Source organism: Danio rerio, chromosome 15, assembly GCF_052040795.2.
Source record: "Danio rerio strain M-AB ecotype USA chromosome 15, GRCz13ab, whole genome shotgun sequence".
In the NCBI taxonomy this organism is placed as follows: Eukaryota; Metazoa; Chordata; class Actinopteri; order Cypriniformes; family Danionidae; genus Danio; species Danio rerio.
The window spans coordinates 50207777-50230000 of NC_141035.1; the positions used below are offsets into that span (position 1 = coordinate 50207777).

Genomic DNA, 22224 nt, shown 5'->3' on the forward strand with positions numbered 1-22224 from the left:
GTGAGTGTGTGTGTGTGTGTGTGTGTAAATAAGTGTGAATGGGTGTTTTCCAGTAATGGGTTGCAGCTGGAAGGGCATCTGCTGTGTAAAACATATGCTGGAATAGTTGGCGGTTCATTCTGCTGTGGTGACCCCTAATAAAACAGAGACTAAACCGAAAGAAAATGAATGAATGAATGTTATGATCATATTTGACATTTTATATATATATATATATATATATATATATATATATATATATATAAATGTATATATTTTTTAGATTAATTTATATTAATTTATTATTGTTTATTGTGTTATTTCTAATTTATCTGCAACTATCATTTCATATTTTATTAATGCACTTTGGCATTTAAAGTATTTTTTTAAAAATATAATTATTGTCTATATATTTATTATTATTTCAATTATTTTACAGTTTATTTACATATTTTATATTTATTTAGATTTTTTTAAATATCATGTATTTTACATTTTTCATGTGATTTATTATTAATTCATCTTATTTATATGATCTCTGATTTACATCTGATTATTACAGTTTACATTCTATGTATTTTAGTCTCTTTATAATATTATTTTAATTCTATTTTGATTCATTGTTATATTATATTAAATGTATGCATATGATTTTGTGTGTTGTGTTGTTCACAGTGCTTCTAAAAGCCTCTGATTGTTCACCGCAACACATTTGTGCATTCATTTTTGTGCATTAATTCATATTTTATTTAAACAAATTTGCATTCTGTTTAATCCGACTCCTATTTAACCTTTTTTTGCCTTTTACTTATATGTAATTTTGTTTATTTTGTTATTTTATTCATACTAATCCTTTATATCTTATTCTGTTATACAGGTTACGGTTAGGGTTAGATTTATTTCATTTAAATTAATTTTGATTTTAAGTATTATGTGTCTTATTTTTATGTAATGAATTATGAATTTATCTATATTTATTTTAATTCACATTATATGTGTTTTTTTTATGATATTTCAATTCATTCTTATGTAATATTTAATTAATACATACGAGTGTGTGTGTGTGTGTTGTGTGGTTCACAGTGCTTCTGAAAGCCCCCGGATATTCACTGTAACACATTTTTGCATTAATTTTATTAATTTAACTTTTATTTAAACAATTGTGCATTCTGTTTGCTTTACCTCTTACTTAATCTTTTTGTTTTGCCATTTATTTATGTATTTATTTTATTATTTAATATACATTTAGTCTTTCTTTCTATCCCCTCCCTATGTATAGTTCATTCACATTTCATTGTATTTATATTCATTTTGATTTTAAATGGTATGTAATAGACCAGTTTTGTATTTTTGCATGTAATAATGTTGTATAATCACTAATTGTGTAATTGTAAGTAATAACTAAGTTAACAATTTGCTGTAGAATTTACAGTAACTTATATGTAAATGTAAATAATATGAATGAAAATACTATATTTACATGTACAGCACCATTTATCAAGCAATATATACACACACACACACACACACACATATATATATATATATATATATATATATATATATATATATATATATATATATATATATATATATATATATATATATATGCACAGACTTGAATATAAAATGTACAATAATTTGCACAATGCAACTTTAAAATACAGTAACATGCTGCATAACTGTTCTACAGTAAAACACAGTTCATAATACACTTAATTACTGTGTAAATCCTTATGAACTCTATATTAAATATATCATATTGTATGCATTCTCATTTATTGTCTTCATATTTAACTATTTTAATTCATTCTTATAGTATATATAATGTAAACATATGCTTGTGTTGTTCACAGTGCTTCTAAAAGCCTCCGATTATTGAGTGTAACACATTTGTGCATTAAAGTAAAGAGTAAGGAGAGCGAGTGAAGGAGTGAGAAGCAGATCCTCCTCCTCCTCTCGTCTCTGGGGTTGAGCTCTCCTGCATTAATAAACACAAATGTTGACATTTGTAGAGTAAAGGAGTGCAGCTCAAACACCTGCAGCGCCTGAGGGCCCGGAGAGGTGACTTTCCCAATTAAAGACGAGCGATGGCGACAGCTCCTCTCCATAAATACAGACGCTGTCAGAGCGCTCTTTTACCCGGCGAGAGACGCATTGTGTTTGTCTCGGGAAACACACACTCTCTGCACAATGCTGTAGTTTTGTCAGTGTGTTTGGACACTGGTGAAAGATGAACATCTCCATGGCTGTATATGGAGAGGAATGCGTTTGGAGTTTATCTTGTGTGCACTTGACTGTATGCACTTTTATTAGATGCATATTTTCCGTGTCTGCATTTTCTGTGCTCGTTGTTTGTGTATATGCATATTCTCTAGATGTGTATTGTCTGTGCCGTTTTTGTGCAAGGCAGGGCAGGGCAGGTTTATTTATATAGCACAATTCAAAGTGCTTTACATAAACAGGAAAAAAAGAGACAAGTGTAAGAAAATGAAAACAAATAATAAACGTGATTAAAAACAGATTAAACGTGTGAAAACAGGTTATAAAAGAATGAAAAGGAAGAGAAAGATATTATAGTGTGGTCTGTGTGTCGTAGCACAGTGCTCATTCAGCAAAGGCACGGCTCATCAGATGTGTGTTCAGTCCTGATGTGAATGTGCCTAATGTTGGAGCACATCTGATCATTTCTGGAAGCTGATTCCAGTAGCGAGGGGTGCTGTTAGTAGCTGAAGGCAGATTCACCCTGTTTTGACTGAACTCTTGGAGTTTTTATATTTCTATAATTTTTGTATGCAATTTTTTTTCTAGATGCAAATATTCTGTATATGTATTTTCTGTGTTAATTATATATATATATATATATATATATATATATATATATATATATATATATATATATATATATATATATATATATATATATATATAATTTATTTATTTTTTATTTTTCTTCTGAAGAAGGTCTTATTTGTTTTATATACTTTAAAAGAAGTTTTTAATTTTTTTAAATCCATTTTTGGGACAAAATTATTAGCCCCTTTAAGCTATTTATTTATTTTATTTTATTTTATTTTACGATAGTCTACAGAACAAACCATCATTATACAATAACTTGCCTAATTACCCTAACCTGCCTAGTTAACCTTATTACCCTAGTTAAGCCTTTAAATGTCACTGTAAGCTGTATAGAAGTGTCTTGAAGAATATCTAGTCTAATATTATTTACTGTCAACATGACAAAGAGAAAATAAATCAGTTATTAGAGATGAGTTATTAACACTATTATGTTTAGACATGTGTTGAACAAATCTGCTCTACATTTAACAGAAAATTGGGGAAAAAATAAACAGGGGGTGAATAATTCTGGACTTAAAATTGTGTTTACAATTTTAAAACTGTTTTTATTGTAGCCGAAATAAAACAAATAAAACTTTCTCCAGAAGATAAAATATTATCAGACATACTGTGAACAATTCCTTGCTCCGTTAAACATTATTTGGGAAATATTTGTGTGTGTGTGTGTGTGTGTGTGTGTGTGTGTGTGTGTGTGTGTGTGTGTGTGTGTGTGTGTGTGTGTGTGTGTGTGTGTGTGTGTGTGTGTGTAGTTCTTATTTTTTGTATGCACTTTTTTTCTAGATGCATACTTTTAGTATGTGTATTTCCTAGAGCTGTGAACCTACACTAGTCTCACGGTTCGGTTCGGTTACGATTATCATGCCATCGATTCGGTTCAATTGGATATTTCGGTGCATCACGGTGCATTGACGGTGCTTTCCATACACAGTTTTATATTTTCTTCACAGCAGCAGTTCTTTTATTAAAATGTATGAATATATTTATATTTATATACTATTTGTAATACAATTTTGTCATTTAATACAAACAGTCAGAAATATAAACCGTACCTTTAAACAACACGAGCATTTAGCAAATAATATAAACAAATATAAACATCCAGCTCAATTTCTGATCCTTGTCTAGTTCTCTTACAGCTCTCTGATTGGTCACACCCTTAACAAAAACGGTTGTTCAAAAAAGAATTGTCCGCGTCTGCATCACGGTGCACCGAAGAAACGATTAATTTTGACACCCCTAGTATTTCCTGTGCTTTTTTATTCTATGTATACATAATTTTAGTTGCCTACAGTATTTTCTGTGCTCAGTTTTTTGTATGCATGCATGTTTTCCAGATGCATATTTTCTGTGCTATTTTTTTATTCAATCATTTTCTATACGTGTGTTTTTTGTATCTGCATTTCTGTGCTTGTTTTTTGTATGTATGCACATTTTCTTAATGTGTTTTTTCTGTGCTATTTTTTTGTATACATTCATATTTTTATATGCATAATTTCAGCACGTGCGTTTTCTTTGTTTTTTTGTAAATATTTTCTGTGCAAATATCTTGTATACAGTATATCCATATTCTCTAGATGCATATTTTCTGTGCTCATTTTTTGTATATACCTGTATGCATGTTTTCTAGATGCATTTTCTTTGAACTCAGTTTTTGCATGCATTTTTTTCTAGATGCGTATTTTCTGTATGTGTATTTTTCTGTGCTCATTTTTTGTATACATGCTTATTTTTGGATGCTTATTTACTGTGCTCATGTTTGATCTATTCCTATTTTCTACACGTGTATTTTTTGTATGTGTTTTCTGTGCCTATGTTTTGTATACATTCTTATTTTTTTATATTCATATTTTTCAGCACGTGCATTTTCTTTGTAAATTTTTTGTATATATGCATATTTTCTGTGCTCATTTTCTCTATGCACTTTTTTCAAGTTGCATATTTTCTGTCTTTGCATTTTTTGTGTTTTGTTTCTGTAAATATTCATATTTTCTAAATGCGTATTTCTCTTATGCTCATTTTCTGTATGCACATTATCCTAGATGCGTATTTTTCGTATCTGCAATTTTGTTTTAGTTTGTTTATGCATGCATATTTTCTAGATGCATATTTTCTGTTTATGCATTTTTTGTGTTCGTTTTTTTTGTATGCACATTTTCTGTGCTCATTGTTTGTGTACATGCATATTTGCTAGATGCATATTTTCTTTCTTCACATTTTCTTTATGTAAATGTTGTAGGTTAATTTTTGGTATGTGCATATAATCTGTATCCACGTGGTCTTGATGCACATTTTCTGTGCATTTTTTGTTAAAATATCCATTTTCTCTTTCCATTTTTACATGCACATATTTATGTGCTGTTTTGTTTGCTTTTCTGTTTGTGCATTTTCTGGTTGCACATTTTTTTGCATTGACTCAATGTTTTTTTTTTTTTAGTTTAGTTAGTTTCTGTATTCATATTTTCTTAATGCATATATTATGGAACTACAAAACTTATCTTCATGCACTTTTCTGTGTACAGTTTCTTTATTTCCATTAATGTTATGCACATTTAGTCTCTCTGAACTATGAACAGAATCTGCATTTCTAACATCATTGCATGCTGCATACAAAACCACATGCAGCTCGAAAAGCCTTTGAAGTGCACTAGCTGTACAGAATAAATAATGTGCATGTTTGTAGTTTATCGGTCTTTGTGACGGACTAGAGAGAATACTGTATTCTGAAGGGCTTTGCACGCTACTGTGTGTTAAACAGGATTACAACACGATCCGCCTCAATGGGAAAACAACACTGAGAATGTACTCGTGTGCATGGATGAATCATTTTTGCATCCACTTAACTTGGAGACAATTAGCATCTGTGAAATTCATTTAGAATCAATTTCAGTTTACACTGCAGTGCACTCAGCCTGACCTTCAGACAATCTAGTACATTTACAGTTTATATGCAATATATGTTAACTTCGTAAACATTGTTACAGTTATTTTAATAAGCACTTCTAAATCTACATCAACAGTCTAAAGTAATATTAACAGATTAATTTACCCTAGTTATTAATCATGCTGTAATATACACTTATAAATCATCGGCCACTTTATTAGGTACACCTTACTAGTACCATGCTGGACCCCTTTTGCCTTCAGAACAACCTTAATCCTTCATGGCATCGATTCAACAAGGTACTGGAAAAATTCCTCAGAGATTTTGCTCCATACCTCGGTTGTAACGAGTGCTTATTTGAGTTACTGTTGCCTTTCTTTTAGCTGGAACCAGTCTGGCCATTCTCCTCTGACCTCTGACCTCATCAACAAGGCATTTGCGCCCACAGAACTGCCGCTCACTGCATATTTCCTCTTTGTCGGACTGTTTTCTGTAAAAATCAGAGATGGTTGTGCGTGAAAATCCCAGTAGATCAGCAGTTTCTGAAATTTCTGAAAGTTTCTCAGATTAGCCAGTCTGGCTCCAACAACCATGCCACGTTCAGAGTCACTGAAATCCCCTTTCTTCCCCATTCTGATGCTCGCTGTGAGCTGCAGCAGATCGTCTTGACCATGTCTACATGCCGAAATGCATTGAGCTGCTGCCATGTGATTGGCTGATTACAAATTTGCCTTAACGTGCAGTTGGACAGGTGTACCTAATAAAGTGGCCGGTGAGTGTACAGTAACTTTGTAAGTACAGTAAATGTACTATGCATTGTCAGATATTGTCGTAAACGCTTATAAATCAACATTAAAAGTTTGAATTATTTTATTTGCTGATTGGATTCCTGATAATACTATTAAGATGTTTACTAACGCTAATAATGAGCCTTGTTGTAACCAAATAAACACTGACATTTTAATTGAAAAGACTGCATTCGCAAAATAAACATCGATTAGCATAATGCATTGTTGATCCATGAAATTTATTCCACCAATAGAAATAGAAATGTAACTGATGGATAATGCTGAATACCTATGCAGGGGGAGTTGGGAGTATAATGTGCAGTTTAGAGCCCATCTGGCCACTGTCCCTTTCGTGCAGCTGCTGAGCATCTGATTTCCTCCCACATGATTGGCTGGATGATAATCATGTGATATTGTGTTAACGAAGCTTGCGAAACATGAGGGCGTTCGTCTCTCTTAATTAGAGCCATTGTGCTGTTCATGCACATTAATCCAATCAAACTCATCAAAGAGGACGTCCTTATAAAAGCAAACAATAGCACCACAAACAGCATTAAATATGCAGCGGTACACCTGGTGAAATCTGCTTTCTGGATCATCTGTTTGATTGCGGTTGATAATGAGTCTGAGTTCGGATAACAGCCGCAGTCCTCAGAGGATGTAACCCACTTTCAGACGTTTAATGTGTTTAGCTCATGCAAACACAAGCCCTGGTTGTGGATCATTTGACATGGGGATTGTGCTTGACCTAATCACACCAGCACAACAGGATGAGGCGGGGTTTAAATAACTCAGCTGGCCTGTATGTGTTTATTCATTCGACTGGTATTGAAACTACATCGCAAAATAATTTTAATAATAATAATTTACTTTAATAATCAGAAAATACTAGGGATGTAATAATATTGTAAATACCGTCACACCGCATTAGTAATTGTTTTCAATATTACCGTAGGCGCATGACTCAATAAAACTATATTTCTGAGAAAAGTTTGCTCAGGCGAATGAAGCGAACGGGAGGAAGCGGGAACTACAATTCCCATCAGCCCAGGCGTGGCCATCATCCTTTGCGGTCTGTTGTCACTGCAGATCCAGTAATGTGGAAATGGAGTGTGCTGCTAGTAGCGGAGAAGAAAAAGAGCTGGAAATGATCGAACCTAAAGCGGGTTTTAAATTGGATGTGTGGAAGCATTTCGGTTTCTTTCTAAAAAGATACGAAAAAGGAGAAAAGGTGACAGACAAAGACAAAAACAGTATGCAGGCACTGCCAGACTGTGGTGAAATATAAGTCGGGGAATACGACTAAAACCAGTCATGGGGACTGCAGAACACAGCACACTGTTCAGACTGATGCAGACATTGACTTGTACCGCAAAGACACCTCTATCTCACTCATGGCTTGTCCTCTCAAGTGGTGGAAAGACAATGCACAAAATCAACCTTGGCTAAATCACATCTCTCTGTCCCAGAAACCTCAGTCCCAAATGAGAGGGTTTTTTCTGTTGCAGGGGACATTATAATGCCCAGAGACCCCAGCTTTCACCAGATTATAGTTATATGATCATTTTCCTTAAAAACCCATCTGTATCTAAGTGAGTGAGTGATTAATGTTGAATGTGATGAGTTTTCAACAATACTAAATTGAAACTTTATTTTTTTTTATATGGTTTAATATTTTTTTTTTTATTAAAATTGAAAAATGGAAGTTCCTGTTTGGAAACTTACAGATAGATGGCTGATTTGTATGTCATTGATATGTTCAGTGCTAAGATAAATAAACACTTTTGGCACTTTTTTAGAGTCTTTTCATTAGTTTTTTTTTTCCTGTAAATTATTTAATAAATACCGTACCGTGACATTCATACCGAGGTATTATCGTACAGTGAAATTCTGATACCGTTACATCCCTAGAAAATACTTATAGCATCAGATAATGTAAAAACGTATCAATGTAACATATTACAATATAAAGCGAAACAGTGTAACAATGTATCATTAAACAGTGTAACGTCTTGTGATATAATGCAAGAGAATGTTACAGTTAAATGTCAGACGTCAAAGTTTAATGATACGTAAATAATATATATATATATATATGCATTTGTGTTATAAAGGTAGCCCTCTTTCTCACACACACACACACACACACACACACACATAAGTGCGCATACTTTGCATAATTTCCATCGACATCTTTTAACAAGTATCAAAAAATTATCCAGCAAGATTTAACTTTATGAAAATTGCAGAGGTCAAAAATGTATATTTAATTAAGTGAATTAAATTATAGCAAAATTTTATAGCAAAATATAAAATATATATATATATATATATATATATATATATATATATATACACACACACACAGTTGGAGTCAGAATTATTAGCCACCCTGAATTATTAGCGCCCCTGTTTATTTTTTTTCCCCAATTTCTGTTTAATGGAGGGAAGATTGTTTCAGCACATTTCTAAGCATAATAGTTTTCATAACTCATTTCTAATAAATGATTTATTTTATCTTTGCCATGATGACAGTAAATAATATTTTACTTGATATTTTCAAGACACTTCTATACAGCTTAAAGTGACATTTAAAGACTTAACTAGGTTAATAAAGTGCAGGCAGGTTAGGGTAATTAGGCAAGTTATTCTATAATGATGGTTTGTTCTGTAGATTAACGGAAAAAAATAGCTTAAAGGAGCTAATAATATTGTCCCAAAAATAGTTTTTAAAAAATTCAAAACTGCTTTTATTTTAGCCAAAATAAAACAAATAAGACTTTTTCTTGACGAAAAAATATTATCAGACATACTGTGAACATTTCCTTGCTCTGTCAAACATCATTTGGCAAATATTTAAAAAAGAAAAAAATCAAAAGGGGGTGAATAATTCTGACCTTAACTGTATGTATGTATATACATTATTTGTCCAAATTTTCAGCATTTAAAAAAAAATAAATAAATAAATAAATATATATATATATTTTTTTTTTTTTTAATGCTGAAAATTTGGACAAATAATGTGAAATCTCTCCACAAAACTGATAATGCATCGAATATGCTGAATGCAATTGAGTGTGTATTCTAGCCTGTTGCCATTGTGTGGACTGATTTTTCCATGCATTTATTTGACTATGTGTATATGTGTGTGTTTTCTCTGCAGTGTGTGTGTATGCGCTAGAAGTGACGGTCAGTCAGAGCAGTGTCCAGGTGGCCAGAGGTCAGGCGGCTGTCTTGCCCTGTACTTTCAGCACCAGCGCCGCTCTCAATAATCTCTACATCATATGGATGGTCACACCGCTAGCCAACGCCAACCAGCCGGAGCAGGTGAGAAAACACAGCACCACACACACTGACAGTATATAAAAACACACTCTTCATTCCCTCACTGTAACGTCTGACTCCGCTCAGACTAAAGTGTCATCACTAAACCTTCAATAATGTCCAGTATAGAATATAAAGTCCTGCTGCAGTGGAGACAGAATGAATATTGTGTCTGACTCCATCATGAGCTTGGAGGACTGCATCCATACATCTCTGCACTGACTCAAATCACTGATTAATAAAGTCATCTGGAATGAAGAAGAAAGCCTTCAGCAGGATCCCAGAGCTCATCAAGACTCTTTGTGTTCATCTTCAACACCTCCTCCATCTTACCCCAGACATACTCAATAATGTTCATGTCTGGTGACTGGGCTGGCCAATCCTGGAGCAGCTTGACCTTCTTTGCTTTCAGGAGCTTTGATGTGGAGGCTGGAGTATGAGCAGGAGCGCTATCCTGCTGGAGAATTGTCCCTCTCCTGTGGTTTGTAATGTAATGGGCAGCACAAATGTCTTGATACCTCAGGCTGTTGATGTTGATCATCCACTCTGCAGATCTCTCGCACGCCCCCATACTGAATAAACCCCAAACCATGATGTCTCTTTCACCAAACTTGACTGATTTCTGTGAGAATCTTGGTCCATGCTGGTTCCAGTAGGTCTTCTGCAGTATTGGTGATGATTGATGCAGATCAACAGATGATTCAGCAGAGAAATCCACCTTCTGACACTTTCACACACGATCAGCTAGAAGTTTGTTGAAAAGCAATAATAATTAAAGAGAAAGCAGACCACATGCAGACACACTGAACAGAACACACATACATTCATGGGCAATTTTGTGGAGTGAAACAATATTCAGCGGGAGACAATTTGAGAAAGTGCTTGATTATGTCTATAAGGATTAACCTTCCCAATGCATTCTCAATCTGCTTGCAGCCTTTGCATTGACCAGGTCAGCTCAATGTAAGCTTTATATATTAATACGTTTCAACGTAAACCATATTGCATCTGATGAATAACGTCTTAGGAGCATGTGAATGTGCAAAAACATGCATCTGATATTATATACATTTGCATTTGTACATTAATAGATTAAATCTAGTGGGATTTAGGAATAAACAGCATAATTTTATTGATCAATAATTTAATATTTGTCTGAAATGTTGAAATGATGATAGTTATAGGAACATATAAAATGAGAATTGACAATATTAACTACTTAATTTGGTTTAATTAAATTCATTTGTGTTAATAGTAATTTTATCATCAAAGCCACATTGATATTATTCTGGAAAACACTACACTCTACTTCCATATGGAATTGAGGATACATTTATTTTACAAAGTTTTTACTGCAAAAAGGGGAAAAAACATGAAATGGCAATATTTAAAATCGACCTTCAATGAAACATTAATTTTAATTTAATTTAATTTAATTTAACAATTATAAAAAATAATAAAAAAATAATAAAAACAAATTAAGTAAAAAAAATTACATTAAAAGAAATTCTAATAAAAAAATGTAAAATAATAAAATTAAAAAATTATAATAAAAATGTAATAAAAAATTAATTAAAAAAACAATAAAAATTGAAAAAAATAAAATAAAATATATAATAAATAAAAAATTAAAAAATAATATATTTGAATACAAAAATAAAAATAAAAATATATATGTAATATATTTTTAAAATAAAATAGTTGAAAATGTAAAAAATATTTAATAAAAATTTTTATAATTGTGTAGGAGTGCGTGCGTGCGTGCATGCGTGCGTGTGTGTGTGTGTGTGTGTGTGTGTGTGTGTGTGTGTGTGTGTGTGTGTGTGTGTGTGAATTTTTGTTTCCAATTTCTGCAATGAAAGCACTGCACATCAAGAAGTTCGCTGGTTTGAGTCCCGGCTGGGTCAGTTCGTGTTTCTGTGTGGAGTTTGCATGTTCTCCCTCCGTTTGCGTGGGTTTTCTCCTGGTGCTGGTTTCCCCCACAGTCCAAACACATGCGCTATAGGGGAACTGATGTACTAAATTGGCTGTAGTGTATGAGTGTTGAGTACTGGGTTTCAGCTGGAAAAGCATCCGCTGTGTAAAGCATATGCTGTAATAGTTGGCGGTTCATTCCACCGATAAATAAAAGGATTAAGCTGAAGAAAAGTGAATAAATGAATACATTGGTAAGGCTAAATGTATAATTGTGACAAAGTGGAGCTTTGTCCCTCCTGAGTGAACAGCACACAGCACGCACACACACACACACACACACACACACACACACACACACACACACACACACACACACACACACACACACACACACTTCCACCGTCATTGCTACTCACTTGTTGTCCTGCTATTGGCAACGTGGGGACACACACAGATCCGGTAGCTCATAGACATTCTCTCATAACGCATTTCCACAGTATAACTCCATTCCTGGTCTTCATACACACCTACATGCATTGTTTTGTCCTGTTTGTAGTCCATGTCGACCTTGGTCCCGCATTTATTTTAAAGGAGCTCTACCCTTCACTAAGATGGCAGCTCTAATGACGCACTCCTTCCAATAGACAACAACAGGCTAGGCGACATCTAATGTAAATATCTATGGGCCATCCTGAGCGGGCGGGAAGGGTGAAACCATTGTGGTGCGTCTGACCGGGCAATGTGTTTAATGATTTGGTTTAATGATATTTTTTGGTTTAAATTGGTTTAAATGATAATTATGTGTTAAGTGTTTATGTGTATAAATGAAAATACATTCACTAGATACTTACTTAAAGAGGGGTAGGTCCCAAAAAAGGTGGAAGTTTGACCTTTAAAAGCAGAGGCCAAACCCCAAGACAGTCAGCGAGAGTGTTACCGTGGTACTCGAGCAAACCCCCCCCCCCTTGTATGTATATTGTGGATACTTGTTTAAGTTTATATAAATGGTTGAAATTATTAGTCCCCCTTTGAATTTTTGTTTTATTTTTTAAATATTTCCTAAATGACCAATGACTCTGCTGCTATTTTGGGATTTCCGCCTGGATTTTGCCTACCCAAATGTAAAAGCTTTCCAAATCCACATGCAGAGGTGTAAATGCAAAAATTTGGTCTCATTTTAAAGAAAACCCTTTGAATTTTCATAAAACATTATTGAAAGTGTTTAAAATATCTGTGTATGTTGTCTGTGTTATAATCAACACCTAAAAAAAGAGGCGCTTTTTGTATTTTTTTTATAAACTCATATTTGAAAGTGTATCTTTTAGGTTGTGTGTGGTCTAGTGTGCTGTAATTAATGTTGGTGGTTCCTGCACATGTCTGTAATCATAGGAAAAAAGAAAAATGTCTCCACCATAATCTATGCAGAAGTTATTGTATTCCAACTGATGAGAGGTGCTGTACAAGCCACAGGGAGCGATCATTGTGTTCATATTTCACTATTCTTTTGTTTGATCAAACATAATTCACTGTGTTTGGAGCACGTCAGACATATAAAAGGATTACTTATGCACATCAGCTCAAAAACAGAGGAGAATGACCCTGAAGCGCACAGCATAAGGTAAGAGATGACAGCTGACTGTGCTATCTGGGGCTGCTTATTGATCATTAATGTATTGTTTTCACTTCTGCGTCATGGAAACACCGCGATTCATTCGACAACTGTTTGATATGTGAATATAATTCAGTAAAAAGAATGCTAGAACCGTATGAGCACCGGCAAGAGCTTTCATTTGAGCTATAACTTGCACATGTGTCATATACAAAATATGAAAGTGAACCAATGTTCAATACCCAGCTCGAGTCTCCAAAATACTGTGTATTTAAGTGTAAATAACTTTTGTACAGTAGAATAAAATCCAAAGTGATGCATATGTGCATAAAATACAGATTCTACACTTTCAAACAAAACCACTTACAGGGGTCTGGTGCAATGCTGCCCCTTTAAATCTTGCAGTGAAAGTCGATGACGTCACGTAACGGTTCCAAGTCCGCAGAGTTTAACTGGTTAACTAAGCAAGGAAATGTTCACAGTATGTCTGATAATATTTGTTCTTCTGGAGTTTGTTTTATTTCGGCTAGAATAAAAGCAGTTTCTAATTTTTTTAACATCATTTTAAGGACAATATTATTAGCCCCGTTAAGCTTTATTTTTTTGTTAGTCTACAGAACAAACCATCATTATACAATGACTTGCCTAATTACCCTAACCTGCCTAGTTAACCTAATTAGCCTAGTGAAGCCTTTAAATGTCACTGTAAGCTGTATAGAAGTGTCTTGAAGAATATCTAGTCTAATATTATTTACTGTCAACATGACAAAGAGAAAATAAATCAGTTATTAGAGATGAGTTATTAACACTATTATGTTTAGAAATGTGTTGAAGTAATCTTCTCTCCGTTAAACAGGAAGGCTAATAATTCTGACTTCATCTGTATGTATTTTTTAATCTTTATTTTTTTGCTTTGCTGTTTCTTTGTTACTTTGTTCTTTTGGTTTTTGGACACTTGTATATGTATTCTTCACTGTGCACTGTTTTTCACCTGCCAGCACAGTCAATAAAACACTGTAGTGCTATTGAGTACGCCATCATTTTTGTTGTCCCCTCCTCAAACCCAGTTTTCCTCACCAAATCAAGCGGAGGCCCACTCTCTCACAATAATGAAGAGTAAAGTTATGTTATTAATTAGCATTATTTTTAAAATCCTGTCAACACATTCATTTGCATGCAAGTAAATCAGAAATCTCCCATCATGCATCTGTTCTCATGTCAGTGCAACCATTATGCAACATCTGAGTGGTACAGTACGACTTTACAGAGCTAGATTGCTCCAATCATAATCATAATTCTGCTCAAATTAGACTCCTTCATTGATTTTATTTTTACAGCTCGTGGCATTGATGAAGACACACTGTGCTTTTCACATTTCATGGATTCTACTTTTAGTACATTCATTTTTCTGCATCTCAGGGCTCTCGGAAGACAGCATGTGACTGTGGGCTTCCTGTAGAGTTTTTGCACCTTCCCTGTGTTCATTAACAGACTGAAAAAAGCTGAAGAGAAGGGCAGAAATCAGCAGCGCTGAGCCAATGATTTATTTAAACACGACCGTTATTTGACTTTGTGCACGGATCGGTGGCCTGCAAACACACACACACACACAACAAAAACAATCTTCACACACATCCACATGTTTACTGCTGCAGTCTGTTTGCACAAATGCCAAGTAAACAATTAAGATCAAGAGAAACGACAAATCTGGGTCACGGCACCAGAAAATGGCTGTAATTATCTTTACAGGCTGCTCTAATGATTGTTAATTTACGCCTGCTGTATGTGATTATAATCAAGCAGCACATTCATTATTATCAGACTAACAAGATAAGGAGCATGCAATTTTTTACATTCGTTTTATTATGAATTTTTAGTTTTTCAAATGTTTAATAATGTAATTAAATCACTTTTTAATTGATATTACTTACACATTTTTTTTTGTTTTGTTTTTTTCGTTTTAAAATTGTATTTTTTCAAAGTATTAATATTGTTGTGCGTTGTATGTTTTGTTAGTGTAATTCTTTAGAAAAATAAAAGTAAACTGTTATTTTATTAGTTTTTCTGAACTGTTAAAGTATTTAAAATTATTTGAACAAATGAAATGCAATAAGAGAAAGAGAAATGACAAATCCGGGTCACGGCACCAGAAAATAGCTGTAACTATTTTTTAAATAATTGTTTTTTGTATTATTTTTTTCCTTTTTTTCTGTAATATTCTTTATGTATTTTTATTTCTCTAGAGAAATAAATGTTAAACGGTGTTATTTTATCTTTGTTTACATTCTATTAAACTATTTAAAATTATTTGAACAAATAACATCTAGAGAAACTAGTCACGACACCAGAAAATAGCTGTAATTATTTTTAAATTGTTTTTTTTTGTTATTTTATTTCTTTTTTATTTAATATTCTTTATTTCTTTTTATTTTTTTAGAAAATAAAAGTAAAACAGTGTTATTTTAGTATTGTTTACATTCTATTAAAGTATTTAAAATTATTTAAACAAATATTATCAAGAGAAATGACAAGTCCGGGTCACGGCACCAGGAAATGGCCATAATTATTTTCACAGGCTGCTCTAATGATTGTTTGTTTACACCTGCTGTATGTGATTATAATCAAGCAGCACATTCATTATTATCAGACTAACAAGACTTGCGAGACAAGTATAAGTTATAATTAACAAGACTTAATTATATGCAAGGAAACTGAATTTTAAGGAAGTTAATTAGAAAAATGCCAATTAGATAACATCACGTCTTGCTGATTTTTCAATGAAAAGATTTTTTTGACATTTTTATGAATGTTAAGTTTTTCAAATATTTAATATTGTAATTACAGCACTTTTAATAAATATTGATTAAAACTATATTTTAAAACTATATATATAATTTTTTTTTTAAATTGTATTTTTTTTTGTTAAAAGTAAACAGTGTTATTTTAGTAGTTTTTATGAACTATTAAATTATTTAAAATTTTTTGAATAAATGAGATACAATAAGAGAAATAGAAATGGCAAATCCGGGTCACGGCACCAGAAAATGGCTGCAATTATTTTTATAGTTATTAAAAAATATATTTTATTTCCTTTTTATTTCTTTATACTCTTTATGTATTTTTATTCCTTTGGATAAATAAAAGCTTAACAATGTTATTTTTGTAGTGTTTATGCACAATTAAAGTATTTTAAATTATTTGAACAAATAAAAAAAAGAGAAATGACAAACCCGGGTCACGGCACCAGCTGTAAATGACTGTAATTATTTTCACAGGCTGTCCTAATGATTGTTTGTTTACGCCTGCTGTATGTCAATATAATCAAGCAGCCCATTCATTATGATCAGACTAACGAGACTTACCTCGTTGAAAATGCTTAATTACATTCTGGAAACTAATTGGCGAAATGCTGAAATGTAAGTAATCAGGACACTGAACATGTTCATTATTCAGAGGTAGAGTTGATTTTACAATTGACAGATTTTTTATATATATATATATTTTTTTTTTTTCTTTTTGTGAATGTTTAGTGTTTTAAACACTATAATAATGTAATAATTGTCAATGTTTTTGTCTTCCGTTTTACAATTGTATTAATTTTTAGGGTCTTATAAACGATTCATTATGTTTTGAGTTGTATTTTTTGTTGTTAGTGCAATTCTCTAGAGAAATAAAGGAATAACAATGTTATTTTAGCATTATTTACGCACCATTAAAGTGTTTGTATAAGGTGTTTATTTAAGAATTTTTATTAATTTTAATTTCTTATTTAATTTCTTTGTTTTTAACCCACACGATCTGTTAACCTTCCAATCAGTTTTTGAGAAATACATGCTAAACAATGTTATTTTAGCAGTATGTATTATTATACATACTTGTGTACTTGTGTTAGTAACTTGTTTTAATGAAAACTAATGAAGCTGCTTTTTTGCAGCTGCTAATTTCAGTGTTTGATTGGACAGATTACACAAGCTGGATTCACTGGTCAGGTACAACAGTAGCACACTGAGGACATCTGCTGGTCCACAGGGGTAGTGCCAAGCTAAAAATATATAAACAGATCATTATTGTTGATCAGTGTGGACGCAAATATAGTTATTGTTATATTCATATAATATAACGTTAAGAGGGACTAAAACATTTTAAAGAGCATAAAGAAGCACTTTTAAATGACATGAGAGTTAAATGTTAAGTGTTTGTAGTGTGCTATGAAAGTCTTCGTGATGTTGTGCTGCAGTGTCCTCTGGGTAACGTGTTCCAGCACATGTGAGTCCCGCACTGGTTTTGATGCTGTGGAATTCTGTAAAGCTTCAAACACAGAGCGCAGGTTCATCGCCTCAGCCTTACATTCCAGATCATTTACTTTCATGAATGACTGCAGGCCCATTCACCTGCCACACACACACACACACACACACACACACACACAAACACTCGCTCCCACACATACATACACTCAGGCACACAAATACACACTCACCCACATACTTACAGACACACTCTAATACACACACTCACTCACACAGACACTTATATGCACAACCACAAACTCACAGGCTCTCATGCACACTCATTCACGCACACACAAACTCACACACTCATGCACAGACACTCACACACATACTCACACCCACTACCTATACCTTGCTACCTATACCTGGGTAAGACCTTTGGTTAATACAATGTGACAAGTACCAGGACCACACACACACACACACACACACACACACACACACACAAATCACCTGAAAACACACATACATTGTAAACACACACACCTTTAACTCTGGAAGGATCATCTGAACCCCCCCCCCCCACACACACACACACACACACACACACACACACTTATAACTCTGTGAAACATCATATAACACACACACACACACACACACGCACACACCTGCCCCCAACTGTTTCAACCCAACACGCACAACAAATGAATCTTCTGCACTAATTAACCCAAAGCTGCAGAGGCCAGAACACAACAGCTGCTCGTTACACAAGTACACCACACATACACACACACACACACACACACACACAGCATAAATATAAAACCACACACGCACATGCTATCTGAAATATTCAAGAGTTTACATTGTTTTCTTATTAGCATAATAGTACTCTCTGACCAGTCAGAGAAGAACATGGTCATCTGACCAATCAGAGCAGAGAAGAGCTTTCTGCCCAATCAAAGCAGAGCATGGCTATGTGTCTGACCAATCAGAGAAGAACAGGGCCATCTGACCAATCTGAGCATATCAGAGTAGAGCTTTCTGCCCAATCAAAGCAGAGCATGGCTATCTGTCTGACCAATCAGAGAAGAACAGGGCCATCTGACCAATCAGAGAAGACTAAAGCCCTCTGATCAATCAGGGCAGAGTAGTCATGTGACCAATCAGAGCAGAACATGGCTATCTATCTGACCAATCAGAGAAGAGTAGAGCCCTCTGACCAATCAAAGCATATAAGAGCTTTCTGACCAATTAGAGTGGAACATGGCTATCTATCGGACCAATTAGAGAATAACACGGCTGAATGGTCAGAAAGCTGAACTCTGCTCTAATTGGTCATTTATATGAGAGTCAATCAAAGCCTAATACAGCTTTCTGACCAATCAGAGGAGAATATGGCTATATATCTGACCAATTAGAGAATAACATGGCTATCTGACCAATCAGAGCAGAGTAGAGCTTTCTGACCAATCAGAGGAGAATATGGCTATCTATCTGACCAATTAGAGAATAACATGGCCATCTGACCAATCAGAGCAGAGTAGAGCTTTCTGACCAATCAGAGCAGAGTCATCTGACCAATCAGAACAGAACATAGCTATCTATCTGACCAATCAGAGCAGAGTAGAGCCGTGTGACCAAACAGAGCAGAACATAACTATCAAACTGGCCAATGAGAGAAGAACAGTTCCGTCTGACCAATCAGAGAAGAGTATGACCATAAAGATGTTTTAATAACTTCTTTAGACTCATACTTAGATAGTAAATAGTAAAGATGCATGTTAATCTCCAGAGTCATGTGTTGTTGTTTTGAATGATCTGCAGTGCACATCGACATATTGCTTGTGATATTTGTCTTGCGTGCGTGCGTGCATGTGTGTGTCATGCTCAGTTCTTCATCCAGCTGTAAGATGAGGATTTCCAGCATATGTGGAGCTTATAGTAAAGACACATGCTCTCAAACACTGGATCAGATCTCGCTCTCTTCACCACCACCGCCTGTGTGTGTGTGTGCTGTAATCTTCAGTGTTCAGATGCAGATTAAGACATACAGCAGCTGTACATCTGTGTGTGTGTGTGTGTGTGTGTGTGTGTGTGTGTGTGTGTGTGTGTGTACAGGTTCAGTGTTCCCTGATAAATCCTCTGAGCTTTGTTCTTTTGCAAGTTCAGCTCATGTAAGCAGTTTTTCCTATTAAAACCATTCAGAGCTTTTTCTTTGCAGTCATTCACACAGAACTTTGCATCTGAAAACCGAAGACGCAGCACTCAGGAATGTTTATTTTTAAAGTGCCTCCTCTATCATGCTGCCGGCAGATAGAAGAGTTGTCGTGACAACTTGCTACTGTAAACAGAAGCTTGCAGTGCTTACCCCGCCTCCGAGTTCTTCTGATTGGTCCATGGCTTTGGAACTGATATTGATGAGTGGTGCTGTAGCTCTTGATATGTCATCTTTAATGGTCACACACACACAGAAAACCTTCAATATTATGTTGTCATTTTGTTTTGTTTTTATTTTCATGTTGTCACTTTGTGATTTGTAATCAATTTAAAAGTTGAATGAAAGTTTGAATAATGTTGGGTTTTACATTTATATAATATACAGTCACTTTATTAGGTACACCATTGTAGTAGCGAGTTGGACCCCTTTTGCCTTCAGAACTGCCTTAATCCTTCGTGGTAGGGACCTCGATTGTAACGAGTGCTTATTTGAGTTACTGTTGCCTTTCTATCAGCTGGAACCAGTCTGGCCATTCTCCTCTGACCATCAACAAGGCATTTGCGCCCACAGAACTGCCGCTCACTGGATATTTCCTCTTTGTCGGAGCATTCTCTGTAAACCCTAGAGATGGTTGTGCGTGAAAATCCCAGTAGATCAGCAGTTTCTGAAATACTCAGAGCAGCCCATCTGGCAGCAACAACCATGCCACGTTCAAAGTCACTTAAATCCCCTTTATTCCCCATTCTGATGCTCGCTTTGACCTGCAGCAGATCGTCTTGACCATGTCTGCATGCCGAAATGCATTGGCTGATTAGAAATGTGCGTAAACAAGCTGTTGGACAGGTGTACCTAATAAAGTGGCCGGCGAGTGTATAGTATCACCCAGCAAGCATTTTTTGTTTTTAAAAGATTTCTAATAGACATCTAAACATAGTCGTCCTGGCCAAAACAAGGCTAAATCTAGGCTGTCAGTGACGTCTAAGAATAGGCCAACACTAGACTAGTCATCAAATAAACAGAAATGAATGACTAACATGTAAAGTCTGTCTGATTTGTCTAGTTGACGACTATAGGCTAGATTTGGACTATTTTTAGACGTCTATTAGATTTTCACTGACAGCCCAAGTGTAGCCTTGTTTTAGCCAAGCTGTGTTTAGATGTCTACTAGACGTCTATTAAACACAAACCCCCACAGTCCAAACACATGCGCTATACGGGGTTTGATGAGCCAAATTTGCCGTAGTGTATGAGTGTGTGTGTGAATAAGTGTGTATAGGTGTTTCCCAGTACTAGGTTGCAACTTAAAGGGCATCCGCTGTGTAACAAATATGCTGGAATAGTTAGTGGTTCATTCCACTGTGGTAAACCCCTGATAAATAAGGGACCAATCTGAAGGAAAATGAATGAATGAATAGTACATTTTTACATTACTACTTATTGATTGTAGCTAGTTTTAATAATTTTTTCTGTTGCTATTCATTATTGTCAAGTTACATCTTTTATTTTTTATGTTAGTAACAATTTTAATGCTGGTGTTGTTGTTTTTCTCATGATTTAAATGAGACTTTTCACTGTCTGTATAACTTCAGTTGTACAGTTCAGTTTTCCTAATAGATCCTGGTGGGCGGGGCTGATGAGCTGTTAGTGGGAGGGGCTTGATGATTGGCAGCTCAGGGAGTGTCCGGAGCTGGTCATTTGTCAGCGCTGATGACCATCTGTACTCTACGGATGACCTGCTTTCCTGCAGCGCCTGTGTGTGGAAATCTGCTTACTGCTGTGTGTGTGTGTGTGTGTACATGTGCGTGTGTGTGTGTGTGTGTGTGTGTGTGTGTGTGTGTGTGTGTGTGTGTGTGTGTGTGTGTGTGCTTTCTGTCTCTCTTGACTCACAATTGAGTCTTTTTCTTTCTTAAAAAAAATTATAATATTATTTAGTTTATTAAATTAGTTTTTTTAAATAGTTAAATATTTATTAATTATCATTATTTTTATTACTTTCTTAATGTTTTTGTGTCATTTTTGCACTTTATTTAATCATTTGATCTGCGTTTTTGGTTTTTGTTTTTTAATTTTAGTTTAAATTTGTATATCTCATTGTGTGTTTTAGTGATTCATATTAGTTTTGGGTGTTTATTATGTCTTTTAGAGTTGGATGTAGTTATTATATGGGTCACTTTTTAGCAATTTATTAGTTAACTCTAGTTTAATTTTATTTTATTTTATTTTATTTTATTTCATTTTATTTTATTTTATTTTATTTTATTTTATTTTATTTTATTTAGAATTGTAATTAGGTGGTGTGGGTTTCCTCCAAGTGCTCGGTTTCCACCACAATCCAAACACAAACACAGACTCACCAAAACTGGACAATAGAAGATTGGAGAAACGTTGCTGCTCTGATGAGTCTCCATTTC

The 22224-nt window shown here is 34.3% G+C and overlaps 1 protein-coding gene and 1 long non-coding RNA gene across 10 annotated transcripts in view; one reads left to right on the top strand and one right to left on the bottom strand.

Moving 5' to 3' along the window:
- The window catches only part of igsf11 (immunoglobulin superfamily member 11), a 230107-nt gene that overhangs the window by 180887 nt on the left and 26996 nt on the right, over positions 1 to 22224 (top strand). For all 9 annotated transcript variants that reach the window (XR_015508188.1, XR_015508184.1, XR_015508181.1 and 6 more), the window contains 1 exon segment: positions 9671 to 9834. Coding sequence is in view for 1 of the 9 variants with exons in the window: in NM_001278822.1 (NP_001265751.1) it covers positions 9671 to 9834 (164 nt within the window). In the remaining 8 variants the exon portion in view is untranslated.
- Positions 11777 to 15465, bottom strand: LOC147833799 (uncharacterized). Its single transcript, XR_015510055.1, has 3 exons — positions 14421 to 15465; positions 14289 to 14371; positions 11777 to 14093 (listed from the first exon to the last, which is right to left on the bottom strand). It is a non-coding gene; the product is annotated as an uncharacterized LOC147833799 (long non-coding RNA).